The sequence below is a fragment of the Thalassophryne amazonica genome, chromosome 5 (assembly GCF_902500255.1).
Source record: "Thalassophryne amazonica chromosome 5, fThaAma1.1, whole genome shotgun sequence".
Taxonomy (NCBI): domain Eukaryota; kingdom Metazoa; phylum Chordata; class Actinopteri; order Batrachoidiformes; family Batrachoididae; genus Thalassophryne; species Thalassophryne amazonica.
The window spans coordinates 10,873,790-10,887,909 of NC_047107.1; the positions used below are offsets into that span (position 1 = coordinate 10,873,790).

The 14,120-nt window shown below is 42.3% G+C and overlaps 1 protein-coding gene across 1 annotated transcript in view; it reads right to left on the minus strand.

Moving 5' to 3' along the window:
- The window catches only part of olfml2a (olfactomedin-like 2A), a 142,336-nt gene that overhangs the window by 12,808 nt on the left and 115,408 nt on the right, over positions 1–14,120 (minus strand). The window contains exons 2-4 of the mRNA XM_034169720.1: positions 13,396–13,659; positions 7,579–7,686; positions 3,828–4,004 (exon numbers count right to left, since the gene is read on the minus strand). Coding sequence (XP_034025611.1) covers positions 3,828–4,004; positions 7,579–7,686; positions 13,396–13,659 — 549 coding nt within the window. The remainder of the gene's footprint in view (positions 1–3,827; positions 4,005–7,578; positions 7,687–13,395; positions 13,660–14,120) is intronic.

Below are 14,120 nucleotides of genomic sequence, written 5' to 3' on the forward strand. Positions count from 1 at the left end.
CTTTTCCTGTTAGCCACGGCAGAATTTTCATGGAAAAAGGTTGTTCATTTTGATAATTGGAACCAGTCTTGCATATTGCACATGAAGCTGCTGCAAGTTATTAGAAATGTTGCTGTGAAGCTTCTTACAAGGTCCTGCAAATGGTCTCATGTGACACTAGTCCTTATTTCCCTTCATGGGCTTCATGGGTTGTATTTTCTGCAATCAAGAAATCATAGGTTTAAACACCCGATAAGACAAGAAAAATCACTAAGGTGCCCTTGAACAAGGTCCTTAACCACACACTTCCAGCGCACAGTTAAGGGTGTTGTGTGACAGCACGCTGACATTAGTGTGTGTGTGTGTGTGTGTGTAATGCTCAGAATCCTGACATCTGTGAGACACTTTAGCTATCTGTGACAGTAACAAGTTCCAAGGTTCTTTGTGAGTCTCCCAGGTGTTACTAGTACTGCAGGAGATATTGCAACTTTAAAAAATATTACATTTACATAAGACCATTTTAAAGAGGTTCAAATACAGTAGAGCAGTTAGAAGGTGTGTCTACCAAGTGGCAACATCTTATTTGAATCTTGTTTCTTGTTTGAAATAAAGGCCATTCATTATCACCTAGGCTAACAACAGATGAGGGTAGTCATGATTTATAATATATATATATATATATATATATATATATATATATATATATATATATATATATATATATATATATATATATATACAGAAAGTGCTTCACTTTGTCCAATTTTTGTGTCACAGCTGTATTCCAAAATGTATGAAATGCTATTTTTTTTCTGTCAGATTTCTACACACAATACCTCATAATTACAATGTGAAATTTGTGAAATATGATTTTTTTGCAAATTTATAAAAAGAAAAAAAAACAAATCTAAGAAATCACATAAGCACATAAGTATTCACAGTTTTTGCCATGAAGCTCAAAATTGAGCTCAGGTGCATCCTGTTTCCACTGATCATCCTTGAGATCAGGTCCCATCTTATCTTAGGGACCTCGTAGTACCATATCACCCCAATAGAGCGCTTCGCTCTCAGACTGCAGGCTTACTTGTAGTTCCTAGGGTTTGTAAGAGTAGAATGAGAGGCAGAGCCTTCAGCTTTCAGGCTCCTCTCCTGTGGAACCAGCTCCCAATTCAGATCAGGGAGACAGACACCCTCTCTACTTTTAAGATTAGGCTTAAAACTTTCCTTTTTGCTAAAGCTTATAGTTAGGGCTGGATCAGGTGACCCTGAACCATCCCTTAGTTATGCTGCTATAGACGTAGACTGCTGGGGGGTTCCCATGATGCACTGTTTCTTTCTCTTTTTGCTCTGTATGCACCACTCTGCATTTAATCATTAGTGATCGATCTCTGCTCCCCTCCACAGCATGTCTTTTTCCTGGTTCTCTCTCTCAGCCCCAACCAGTCCCAGCAGAAGACTGCCCCTCCCTGAGCCTGGTTCTGCTGGAGGTTTCTTCCTGTTAAAAGGGAGTTTTTCCTTCCCACTGTAGCCAAGTGCTTGCTCACAGGGGGTCGTTTTGACCGTTGGGGTTTTACATAATTATTGTATGGCCTTGCCTTACAATATAAAGCGCCTTGGGGCAACTGTTTGTTGTGATTTGGCGCTATATAAAAAAATTGATTAGATTAGATTAGATTAGATGTTTCTACAGCTTAACTGGAGTCCACCTGGGGTAAATTCAGGTGATTAAACATGATTTGGAAAAGCACACACCTGTCTACATATAAGTTCCCACAGTTGACAGTGCATGTCAGAGCATAAACCAAGCATGAAGTCAAAGGAATTGCCTGAAGACCTCAGAGACAGGATTGTCTCGTGGTGCAAATCTGGGGAAGGTACAGAAATATTTCTGCTGCTTTGAAGATCCCAATGAGCACAGTGGACCCCATCATCTGTAAATGGAAGAAATTCAAATCCACCAGGACTCTTCCTAGAGCTGGCTGCCCGTCTAAACTGAGCGATCAGGGGAGAAGGACCTTATTCAAGGAGGTGACCAAGAACCCGATGGCCACTCTATCAGAGTTCCAGCATTCCTCTGTGGAGAGAGGGGAACCTTCCAGAATGACAAAAACCTCTGCAGCAATCCACCAATCAGGCCTGTATGGTAGAGTGACCAGACGTAAGCCACTCCTTAGTAAAAGGCACATGGCAGCCCACCTGGAGTTTGCCAAAAGCACCTGAAGAACAAAATTCTCTGGTCTGATGAGACAAAGATTGAACTCTTTGGTGTGGATGTCAGACATCATGTTTGGAGGAAACCAGGTACCATCTCTACAGTGAAGCGTGGTGGTGGCAGCATCATTCTGTGGGGATGTTTTTCAGTGAGAGGAACTGGGAGACTAGTCAGGATTGAGGGAAAGATGAATGCACAAATGTACAGAGACATCCTGGATGAAAACCTGCTCCAGAGCGCTCTTGACCTCAGACTGGGGTGACGGTTCATGTTTCAGAAGGACAATGACCCCAAGCACACAGACAAGGCTGTGGGTGGACATCAAACTGCACTGGACAACCCACACCAACCACCTGCACAGGAAGGGACAGAGCAGGTTATATTTCCTGAGGAGGCTGCAGTAGTTTAACATCTGCAGGAAACTCCTGTGGATGTTCTACCAGTCCGTAGTAGCCAGCATCCTCTTTTGCACCGTGGTGTGCTGGAAAACCAGCACATCCAAGAAGAACACAATCACACTAGACAATCTGATCAGGCAGGCTGGCTCTGTGGTTGGCATGAAGATGGACTCTCTGCTGACAGTGACAGAGAAGAGAACACTGGACAAGCTACTGGACATTATGGACGATGCCAGTCACCCTCTGTACACAGTCACCAGCAACCAGAGGAGCCTGTTTAGCCACAGACTGAACAGGCTCTCAGGCTGTCCCTCAGGCCATCACACTGTACAGCTCCTCACTCAGGGGGAAAAGGAATAACATGAAGACAGACGATGGGAAGGAGAGGAACAGTAGTAGCCAGTAGTTCTGTACATTATATTTACTTTTTGCAAATTGTTTATTCCTTCTACTTTTGATACTCTGTGTACTTTTTATCCTGTGTGCTACTGTTCAATGCTGCTGGAACCTCAATTTCCCTGAGGGAGTCTTCCCAATGGATTAATAAAGTTCTATCTAATCTAAGATATCAAAGGAGTGGTTTCAGGACAACTCTGTGAATGTCCGTGCATGGCCCAGCCAGAAATCAGACCTGAATCCAATTGAACATCTCTGTAGAGATCTGAAAATGTCTGTGCACCGACGCTCCCCATCGAACCTGATGGAGACTGAGAGGTGCTGCAAAGAGGAATGGGCAAACATAGACGTGATTTTGTATTTTTTTATTTTTAATAAAATTGCAAAAAAAAAAAAAAAACTTCTCATGTTGTCATTATGGGGTGTTGTGAGTAGAATTTTGAGGGAAAGATGAAATGACTCCATTTTGAAATAAGCCTGTAACATAACAAAATCTGGAAAAAGTGAAGCGCTCACAAGATGCATGTTAAACAGTTATGATGGATCCCAAACAAACTGTAAAGAATTCTTCACTGGCTGAAGGGCCCTCACCCATAACATTTTGTGTAATTCTGTCTCAGTTTTTGTTGGAGATCGGCAGGAGAGAACCTCTATCATCCTCTGGCCATTGGTGGAATTCACAGTCACAGAGGCACAACATGCTTTACAGTAGTAATAAAAAGCTTTGAGTGATGGTCCAACAAATTAACAGGCAGTGAAACTGATGACTGGTGATTACAGGAGCATTCACTCTGAAGTAAACACCAAAAAAAAAAAAAAAAGAGCAAATGGATTTTTCTAACCTGTGCTCTGTTCTCAGAGGAGTCTTTTTGTAGGAGCTGCAGGCTGAGGCTGGAGATCTCCTTCTTAATGCTCATCATGATGTTGGAGTAGTTCTCATACCTCTTAAACTGATTGGTGAGGCTCATCATGCTGTCCCGCACAAATTCATTCTCTCGCGTAAGATTCGTCTTGATTGTCTGCAAAATACCAAACTTTAATCACTTACACAGAGGAAGAGACTATTTAGACAAGTATTCTCAAAGGTGACAGTAGGAAGCACTCAAAAAAAGTGAGCAGGAAGTACAATTCTGTTCAGGATGACAAGACGTGCATGATCAGCAGTAAAGACTCAGTCACACCTACGACCAACCATAAAATCAATCAATCAGTTTAATCAGTTTTATTTCTATAGCGCCAAATCACAACAAACAGTTGCCCCAAGGCGCTTTATATTGTAAGGCAAGGCCATACAATAATTACGTAAAAACCCCAACGGTCAAAATGACCCCCTGTGAGCAAGCACTTGGCAACAGTGGGAAGGAAAAACTCCTTTTTAACAGGAAGAAACCTCCAGCAGAACCAGGCTCAGGGAGGGGCAGTCTTCTGCTGGGACTGGTTGGGGCTGAGGGAGAGAACCAGGACAAAGACATGCTGTGGAAGACAGCAGAGATCAATCACTAATGATTAAATGCAGAGTGGTGCATACAGAGCAAAAAGAGAAAGAAACACTCAGTGCATCATGGGAACCCCCCAGCAGTCTAAGTCTATAGCAGCATAACTAAGGGATGGTTCAGGGTCACCTGATCCAGCCCTAACTATAAGCTTTAGCAAAAAGGAAAGTTTTAAGCCTAATCTTAAAAGTAGAGAGGGTGTCTGTCTCCCTGATCTGAATTGGGAGCTGGTTCCACAGGAGAGGAGCCTGAAAGCTGAAGGCTCTGCCTCCCATTCTACTCTTAAAAAGCCTAGGAACTACAAGTAAGCCTGCAGTCTGAGAGCGAAGCGCTCTATTGGGGTGATATGGTACTATGAGGTCCCTAAGATAAGATGGGACCTGATTATTCAAAACCTTATAAGTAAGAAGAAGAATTTTAAATTCTATTCTAGAATTAACAGGAAGCCAATGAAGAGAGGCCAATATGGGTGAGATATGCTCTCTCCTTCTAGTCCCCGTTAGTACTCTAGCTGCAGCATTTTGAATTAACTGAAGGCTTTTCAGGGAACTTTTAGGACAACCTGATAATAATGAATTACAATAGTCCTGCCTAGAGGAAATAAATGCATGAATTAGTTTTTCAGCATCACTCTGAGACAAGACCTTTCTAATTTTAGAGATATTGCGCAAATACAAAAAAAGCAGTCTTACATATTTGTTTAATATACGCATTGAATGACATATCCTGATCAAAAATGACTCCAAGATTTCTCACAGTATTACTAGAGGTCAGGGTAATGCCATCCAGAGTAAGGATCTGGTTAGACACCATGTTTCTAAGATTTGTGGCGCCAAGTACAATAACTTCAGTTTTATCTGAGTTTAAAAGCAGGAAATTAGAGGTCATCCATGTCTTTATGTCTGTAAGACAATCCTGCAGTTTAGCTAATTGGTGTGTGTCCTCTGGCTTCATGGATAGATAAAGCTGGGTATCATCTGCGTAACAATGAAAATTTAAGCAATGCCGTCTAATAATACTGCCTAAGGGAAGCATGTATAAAGTGAATAAAATTGGTCCTAGCACAGAACCTTGTGGAACTCCATAATTAACCTTAGTCTGTGAAGAAGATTCCCCATTTACATGAACAAATTGTAATCTATTAGATAAATATGATTCAAACCACTGCAGCGCAGTGCCTTTAATACCTATGGCATGCTCTAATCTCTGGTCCGACAGCGAGTGTGTTGAGTAAACGAGACCAAGTTACCAGTTACATGAAATCTTTAGGCAATAATTCAACAAATAACTACAACAAATAGGTGAACAGTGCAAATTTGTTCCTGCCCACATGCAACCATCAGTTTGAGGGTATTTATTCTGGCAGATTCTGCATCTGAATCCCAGCCGCCTTGTGGCTCTGGAGGTGAAAGTACCATGTCACATCACACCATGTCATGGAGAACATGCGCTGGGTGGCTCAAGAATGCAAACACACGCACACACACACACACACACATATATATATATAAAAAGATGAATAATGGGTGGGTCACAAGCAGTGTTGCCACAGTTACTTTGAAAAAGTAATCCAATTACTGATTACTCCTTGAAAAAGTAACTTAGTTACATTACTGATTACTCAATTGTAAAAGTAACTAAGTTGATTACTAGTTACTTTTTTAGTTACTTTTCCCAGCTGCCGACAACAACCCTCTGCCACCTCAACATGACAATGATACCCGTTTTGCCAAAACTCACTTTATAGTCACCCTTTCTTGACTTCAATGAAAATAAATACTTGTTTTATAAAAAGTAAAATAAAAACCTCTTTCTTGACCTCATATTTAACTGTTGACAGCACTGTAACAGTAAAACTTGCAATTTCTAACCTACATTGTTTATAAATGTAACTATTAAAATCTTTCTAACATTTTTCTAACATTTAAATTCTCTCTAAACATTTTACTTGTCGAAATTATTATTATTATAAGTAGTATTAGTAGTTGTAGTAAAAAAAGGCTTCAAAACTGGACCTTTAATCTAGAGGTGTTGTGAGGGGGGCACATCCCTGCCCCACGCCCCCATTCCATCTGGATTCGCCCCTGCTTTGGCGTTTGAGCACAAAGAATGGATAACATTTATTTATGCAGAAAACATGACCAGATTTATAGATAAGAAAGATTTATTGCGTTTTCACATCATGTGGTCCTCAGAAAGAGAGTTTAGGTGCATTTGAGTGGAAAATAGTGTTAGTTGTTGACGCGTCGCGGAGGATCAGCTGTTTTTAGCAGCAGATACAGAGCGGTTCAGCTCAGAATTCTAAATAAAGGAGAAAAAAAAGCATAAAAATGTCTTTGTAAAGCTCAGTGCAGGTGTGCTGTTGTCACCGCGCTTTAACAGGAGAGGAGGAGTTGTAGCTGCCGCAGAAAACCGCGGATGAAAAGCTCACAGCTCGCTTAAAGTGGGCAGTTCAGTCGAACCCCGACCTCCTGCCCACGGACCAAGTTTAATGCTGCTATCAACCCACAATGAAAAATAATAGTAACGCACAGTGACTTGGAGAAGTAACTTTAATCTGATTACTGATTTGGAAAGATTAACGCGTTAGATTACTCATTACTAAAAAAAGTGGTCAGATTAGAGTAACGTGTTACCGGCATCACTGGTCACAAGAGAATTAAATAAAATAGAGGATTAAAAATATTTTATTGTTATGGTTCACTTTTTACCACGTGCATGATCACATGCGTTCTCCTGTTGCTGACCCACACAGTCTTCCTCTGTTCTCTGAGTTTGGACTATGTGGTATGAAGATCGTGCTCTGAACCTCTGCTTTCTGCCCTCATGGACACTGCTGCTTTCCAGACAGCCTGTGCTCTGTGTGCTCTGAACTCTGCCTGCTCAATGATGCTAAATAAAGAACATGCATTTGACCACTCTGTGGCGTTTTCTGTGTGAAAACCATTACAATCACAAACCCAGCTCCTCAAGTCACTGTGCACTGAGAAGGTATGAACACAGAGCTTCATCTAATCTCAAAGTAAAGGTGAGCTACAGAACACTGTGAACCTCACACTGTACTAATGCATGTGAAGTGAGTGTTAGGAATTTGGCGTACCTCTTCCAGGGTGTTCATCTGAGAGACCACCTTGTTGATGTAGGAGTGAACCTTCATTAGATCCATGCTGTAAAGGGTCCCCTCCAGGAGGTCCACCATGGATTGGAGCTGGATGTTCATGCCATCAATGAAAAGAAAATCACATTATTCACCATGTCTTCAATGAGGATGTGACATGTCAGTCTGCTCAGTAGGCAGGGTTCATTCAGAGTCCAACACGTGGATTTCAGACCTTCTCCATTCATTTTTGTGGCAGATTTGAGGGCTAATCTATACTTCTAACTGCAGTCAGATCAAACATGTGTCTTCTCATGTTACTATACATACTGAGGTTCCTGTCTGCCTGCAAAATAATGTGTGCAGAGATGTGCTCAAAGAGGTCCAAGAGAGGGGAGGAACGCTTTTAAACATTTTTTGTGCTGGTTTTCTTTTAATTCTATTTTACAGGCACTTTGAGTGTACTTAGTAGGGGAAGCCGGGGCACAGTGGATCAGAAATGTTGTTTTATGGCAGCATAAACACATTATGCATACTGTAGGTTTAGGTCATTCTACTATGGATTTAATGCAGCAAGTTATTGTTCATAAGGCTGTTATTTTTTCTCCCCAAGTGTAATTTACAGGTGTTTAAAATCTATTTTAAAATTTTTGATTCACTGTGCCCCAGACACTAATTCACAGGACACAGTGAATCAACTTAGAATATAATGAAAAAAACACAATTATAAAGATTTCTTCAAAATTATGAAATACATGCTGATGCATATACAAACTATAATCCAGCAAACTAGCCATGTAATGTGTAAGTGTCTTGATACCGAGGCTTGGTAAATCACTTTCTAGATTGATTCACTGTGCCCATGGTGCATGTGACACACATGTTATCAACTATCTGATAGTCTGGAGAAGACATAAGACATGCTAAACAGTTGGGTGGGGTAGTCTTCTAACTAAATGGTAAATAGAAAATGGACTGCATTTATACAGTGCTTTTCCATCTGCATCAGACGCTCAAAGCACTTTACAATTATGCCTCACATTCACCCTGATGTCAGGGTGCTGCCATACAAGGTGCTCACTACACATCAGGAGCAATAGGGGATTAAAGACCTTGCCCAAGGGCTCTTAGTGATTTTCCAGTCAGGCGGGGATTTGAACCCAGTATCTTCTGGTCTCAAGCCCAACACCTTAACCACTAGACCATCACCTCCTCTGAGGTGAGGCTACTCACTACCCCAGATTTCCCTTTCCTGTGCCACATTGACCACGTGTGACTGGGGGATCCTGAGGCGTTTCCAGGCCAGTGTGAAGATATAATCTCTCCACCTAGTCCTGGGTCTTCCCTGGGGTCTCCTCCCAGCTAGATGTGCCTGGAACACCTCCCTAGAGAGGTGCTTAGGGGGCATCCTTACCAGATGCCCAAACCACCTCAGCTGGCACCTTTCAAAGCGAAGGAGCAGTGACTCTACGCCGAGCTTCTCACGGATGCCCGAACTTCTCACCCTATCTCTAAGGGAGAAACCAGCCACCCTCCTGAGGAGGCCTATTTCGGCTGCTTGTACCCACAATCTAGTTCTTTCGGTCATGACCCAACCCTCATGACCATAGATGAGAGTAGGAACGAAGACTGATCAGTAGACTGAGAGCTTCGCCTTTTGGGTCAGCTCCCTTTTGTGGAGGGATTGTCTTGGATCAGACGTCTCTTCAACATTGCGCTGAGGTCTGGGACAGTGCCTAAGGAGTGGTTAACTGGGGTGGTGGTCCCCATATTTAAAAATGGGGACCAGAGAGTGTGTGCCAACTACAGGGGCATCACACTACTCAGCCTTCCTGGTAAAGTCTACTCCAGGGTGCTGGAAAGGAGGGTTCGACTGATAGTCGAACCTTTGAAGAGGAGCAATGCGGGTTCCGTCCTGGTCATGGAACAACTGACAAGGTTTTCACTCTCACAAGGATCCTGGAGGGTGCCTGGGAGTATGTCCATCCAGTCTACATGTGTTTTGTGGACTTGGAGAAGGCGTATGCTTGTGTACCCGGGAGATACTGTGGGAGGTGATGCGGGAGTACGGAGTGAGGGGGTCCCTTCTCAGGGCCATCCAATCTCTGAACACAACGAGAGCTGTGTTCGGGTGCTCAGCAGTAAAGTCGGACTCGTTTCCGGTGGGGGTTGGCCTCCGCCAGGGCTGTGCCTTGTCACCAATCCTGTTTGTGATATTCATGGACAGGATATACAGGAAAGGTCTTGTCTCAGAGTGATGCCGAAAAACTAATTCATGCATTTATTTCCTCTAGGATGGACTATTGTAATTCATTATTATCAGGTTGTCCTAAAAGTTCCCTGAAAACCCTTCAGTTAATTCAAAATGCTGCAGCTAGAGTGCTGATGGGGACTAGAAGGAGAGAGCATATCTCACCCATATTGGCCTCTCTTCATTGGCTTCCTGTTAATTCTCGAATAGAATTTAAAATTCTTCTTCTTACTTATAAGGTTTTGAATAATCAGGTCCCATCTTATCTTAGGGACCTCTTAGTACCATATCACCCCAATAGAGCGCTTCGCTCTCAGACTGCAGGCTTACTTGTAGTTCCTAGGGTTTTTAAGAGTAGAATGGGAGGCAGAGCCTTCAGCTTTCAGGCTCCTCTCCTGTGGAACCAGCTCCCAATTCGGATCAGGGAGACAGACACCCTCTCTACTTTTAAGATTAGGCTTAAAACTTTCCTTTTTGCTAAAGCTTAGTTAGGGCTGGATCAGGTGACCCTGAACCATCCCTTAGTTATGCTGCTATAGACTTAGACTGTTGGGGGGTTCCCATGATGCACTGAGTGTTTCTTTCTCTTTTTGCTCTGTATGCACCACTCTGCATTTAATCATTAGTGATTGATCTCTGCTCTCTTCCACAGCATGTCTTTTTCCTGATTCTCTACCCTCAGCCCCAACCAGTCCCAGCAGAAGACTGCCCCTCCCTGAGCCTGGTTTTGCTGGAGGTTTCTTCCTGTTAAAAGGGAGTTTTTCCTTCCCATTGTCGCCAAATGCTTGCTCATAGGGGGTCGTTTTGACCGTTGGGGTTTTTCTGTAATTATTGTATGGCTTTTGCCTTGCAATATAAAGCGCCTTGGGGCAACTGTTGTGATTTGGCGCTATATAAATAAAATTGATTTGATTTGATATCAAGGCGTAGTCGGGGGGAGGAGGGTTTTCAGTTTGGTGGGCTCAGGGTCTCATCACTGCTTTTTGCAGATGATGTTGTCCTTTTTGCTTCATTAGCCTGTGACCTCCAACACTCACTGGGTCAATTCGCAGCCGAGTATGAAGCGGCTGAGATAAGGATCAGCACCTCTGAATCTGAGGCCATGGTTCTCAGCAGGAAACCGATGGATTGGCTACTCTGGGTAGGAATACGGTCTTGCCCCAAGTGAAGGAGTTCAAGTACCTCAGGGTCTTGTTCACGAGTGAGGGGATGATGGAGCGCGAGATTGGCCAGAGAATCAGCACAGCAGGGGCAGTATTGCATTCACTCTACTGTACTGTTGTGAGGAAAAGGGAGTCTTCTAACTAAAAACAATTTTTTGGACCACCTTTCCTCTGTTGTGAGAAATAAATACAAAGACAATGACATCCACAAAATTTACTTTTGATAGGAAAAAACTGACTTCACTTGCCACTTAGTTTTACCCTTAATGTATCCAAAAACAAAACACTAATTTATAATTAGTGTTGGTCAGGAAGTCCAGCTCTGTTCTGGGCTGTCCTCTGGACTCTCTGGAGGATGTGGCTGAGAGGAGGGTGTTAGCCAAGTTCAAATCCATCATGGACAACTCCTGTCACTCTCTGCACCGGACTGTAGTGGAGCTGAGCAGCTCGTTCAGTGACAGACTGAGGTACCCTCAGTGCAAGAAGGAACGATACCACAGGTCATTCCTCCCTGCTGCTGTCAAACTGTACAATAACACTGTGAAATAACCACATGCAATAATATGTCCACAAATCATGTGCAATATTAATATGTCCACAAATCATGTGCAATAACTCGTTTACAAATCCCTGCACTAATGTCACCTTATCACATCTAAACTCATATTGTAAATAAGATAAGATCTTTTTCAATCCCAATCATGTTTATATATGTTCATATATATATATATATATATATATATATATATATATATATATATATATATATATATATATATATATATATATATATATGCATGTTTGTGTGTATGTGTGTATATATACATATTCTATTTCTATCTCATTTTCTTATGTCTTGTACTGTTACAAGTATTATTATTGCTTATCCTTGCACACACTGTTTGATGAACATTTTCCTCTACTTGCACCCATCTGGTGTGTTTTTTAAGAGCTGACATAACATGTGAATTTCTCCTCTGTGAGATCAATAAAGTTTATCTTATCTTATCTTATCTTAAGGGGGGATGTCTTTATGCATAAAAATATGGCATAACTGCTGCAAATATATATGTAGTTTTGCAGATATAACTACTGACTGACTGTGCCCCGTGAGTCACTGTGCCCCGGTTTCCCCTACTCAGACTACTGCAGTATGCATGAATTATTTTTACTGTTTTGATATCCTCGAAGGGTGGTGCAGTGGCTTGATGGTTAGCACTGTTGCCTCACAGCTAGAAGGTCTGGCATCCTGTTCAGGGTGTGGCCCACCTCTTGCTGGGATAGGCTCCAGCACCCCATGACCCTTAATTGCAGTAAGCGGGTATAGAAACTGGATGGATGTATATCCTCAGTTCTGGACTGCTCTTTGCATTTTCAGCTGCAGCGGGTCACTCTGAGGATGACATTGAATTCACTTTAGAGCAGTGCGATGAAGGTGCTGCTTGAAAGTCATCTTTTCTGCAGTAAACACCTTTGTGGTGACGGTGGGACGATCAAAGGGAGGCTGTTGACCTTCCAGCATCGAGAGCAGATTGTTCTGAACCGTGCCCTAGTCATGCTTCGTAGCAGCACGAGAGTCCAAAAGATTTCAAAACTGCATTCTTGTAAAGCAAATGTCTTCTGTTTATGCTTTTGTTTTTAGCCCAACCTCCTCATTGGTGATTGTAATTCAGGCTGCACTATTTTTAAATTCTGATATTGATGAAGAACTTAAGACATGTCCCTTCATGACTTTGCAGACAGCACAGGCAGATCTGAATCAACCATATCAAAAATAGACTTTTCAAAATTTTACATTTGGCAAGTCCCAACTGCCAGTGCTGCAAAATGATGCCCATAACGAAGTGCCAAAACATGTATTTCCTTGAAAAGGCCATTTAAGGCTGGCTCCAAAGGTTCTCAACCCAGTCTTCAAGTACCACCTAACTAACATTTTCCATCATTTTCCATCTCTCTCTGCTCTGCCACAGGCTGATGAGCTCATTCAGGTGTCTGTTAGTACTCGATTAGCTGAGCACACCTGAATGAGCTCATCAGCTTGTGGCAAAGTAGCAAGAGATGGAAAATGTGCTGGTAAGGTGGTACTTGAGGACCAGAGATCCACATGTTAAAATTTCCAGTTTCACAGCAGAATGAAACAGTTAATGGTGTAATCCTCACCCCTCTGAGTGTGGTCTGCTTGACATTTCTTCCTACAATAAAAAAAAAACACCTGAGGTTTTTTTTTTTTTGAGCATTGTTTCCAGTGTGCTTGCTTGGGTGGAGGAGTGGGTGGGGGTGGGGGGGTGGACAAGGTTAGAAGAGCCGTCATGCTCTGGAAATAAACTGAATTGACAAAAGAAGTGAAGAGCTCTCCGACTGCTGGTGGTGCTGTTAACAAATATTACTGACTTTCCACCTCCTTACCTTGAGCAGTTCAGGGGCCTGTTTCTTCAGCTTCTCCATTTTCCACTCATTCTCACAGGGGTTCAGGGAGGACGGCGGGGCCGTGCATGAACACTTGCAGTCTGACCCTGAGCTAACTGTCTCCACAGTGTAGAAATCTTCCACACGAACGCTGCCACTCCGCAGCCGCGCACAAGCGTCCTTACTGAGAGGGCGCATGATGCACTTACAGCGACAGTCTGAGCCCTCCGACGTCATCCGAACCGGCTCCGTCTCTCCAAAGATCTGGACAAGAGAGCAACAACTTTATTTTCTATTTGTTGCATAGCAAGCAACTGAGCAATTAAGTATTCTGAATCACACTATCATCAATGAATGAATGAATGAATGAATGAATGAATGAAATTTATTTCAGCATCAACACAGTACAGACACAACATATCAAAACAAATCAAAACAAAAACCAAAACCAAAATTTGCACTGTGTGTCTGAAAAGGGGTGGGAAGAAGCAAAGCTTATAAGTTACCCACCCCTATACCAAAAATCCAGTCCAACACATTTTACACTTATACTCAAAAAAAAAAAAAAAAAAAATAGGACTCATAAATACATATCCATTTTTGCTCACACTCCTATATATACATACATTCCCCACAGATACATACCATACATTAACAAATTTATACATCATATTTATACATTAAATTCAATTTCCTTTTCCAATATATCCAGAAATTAATAGATT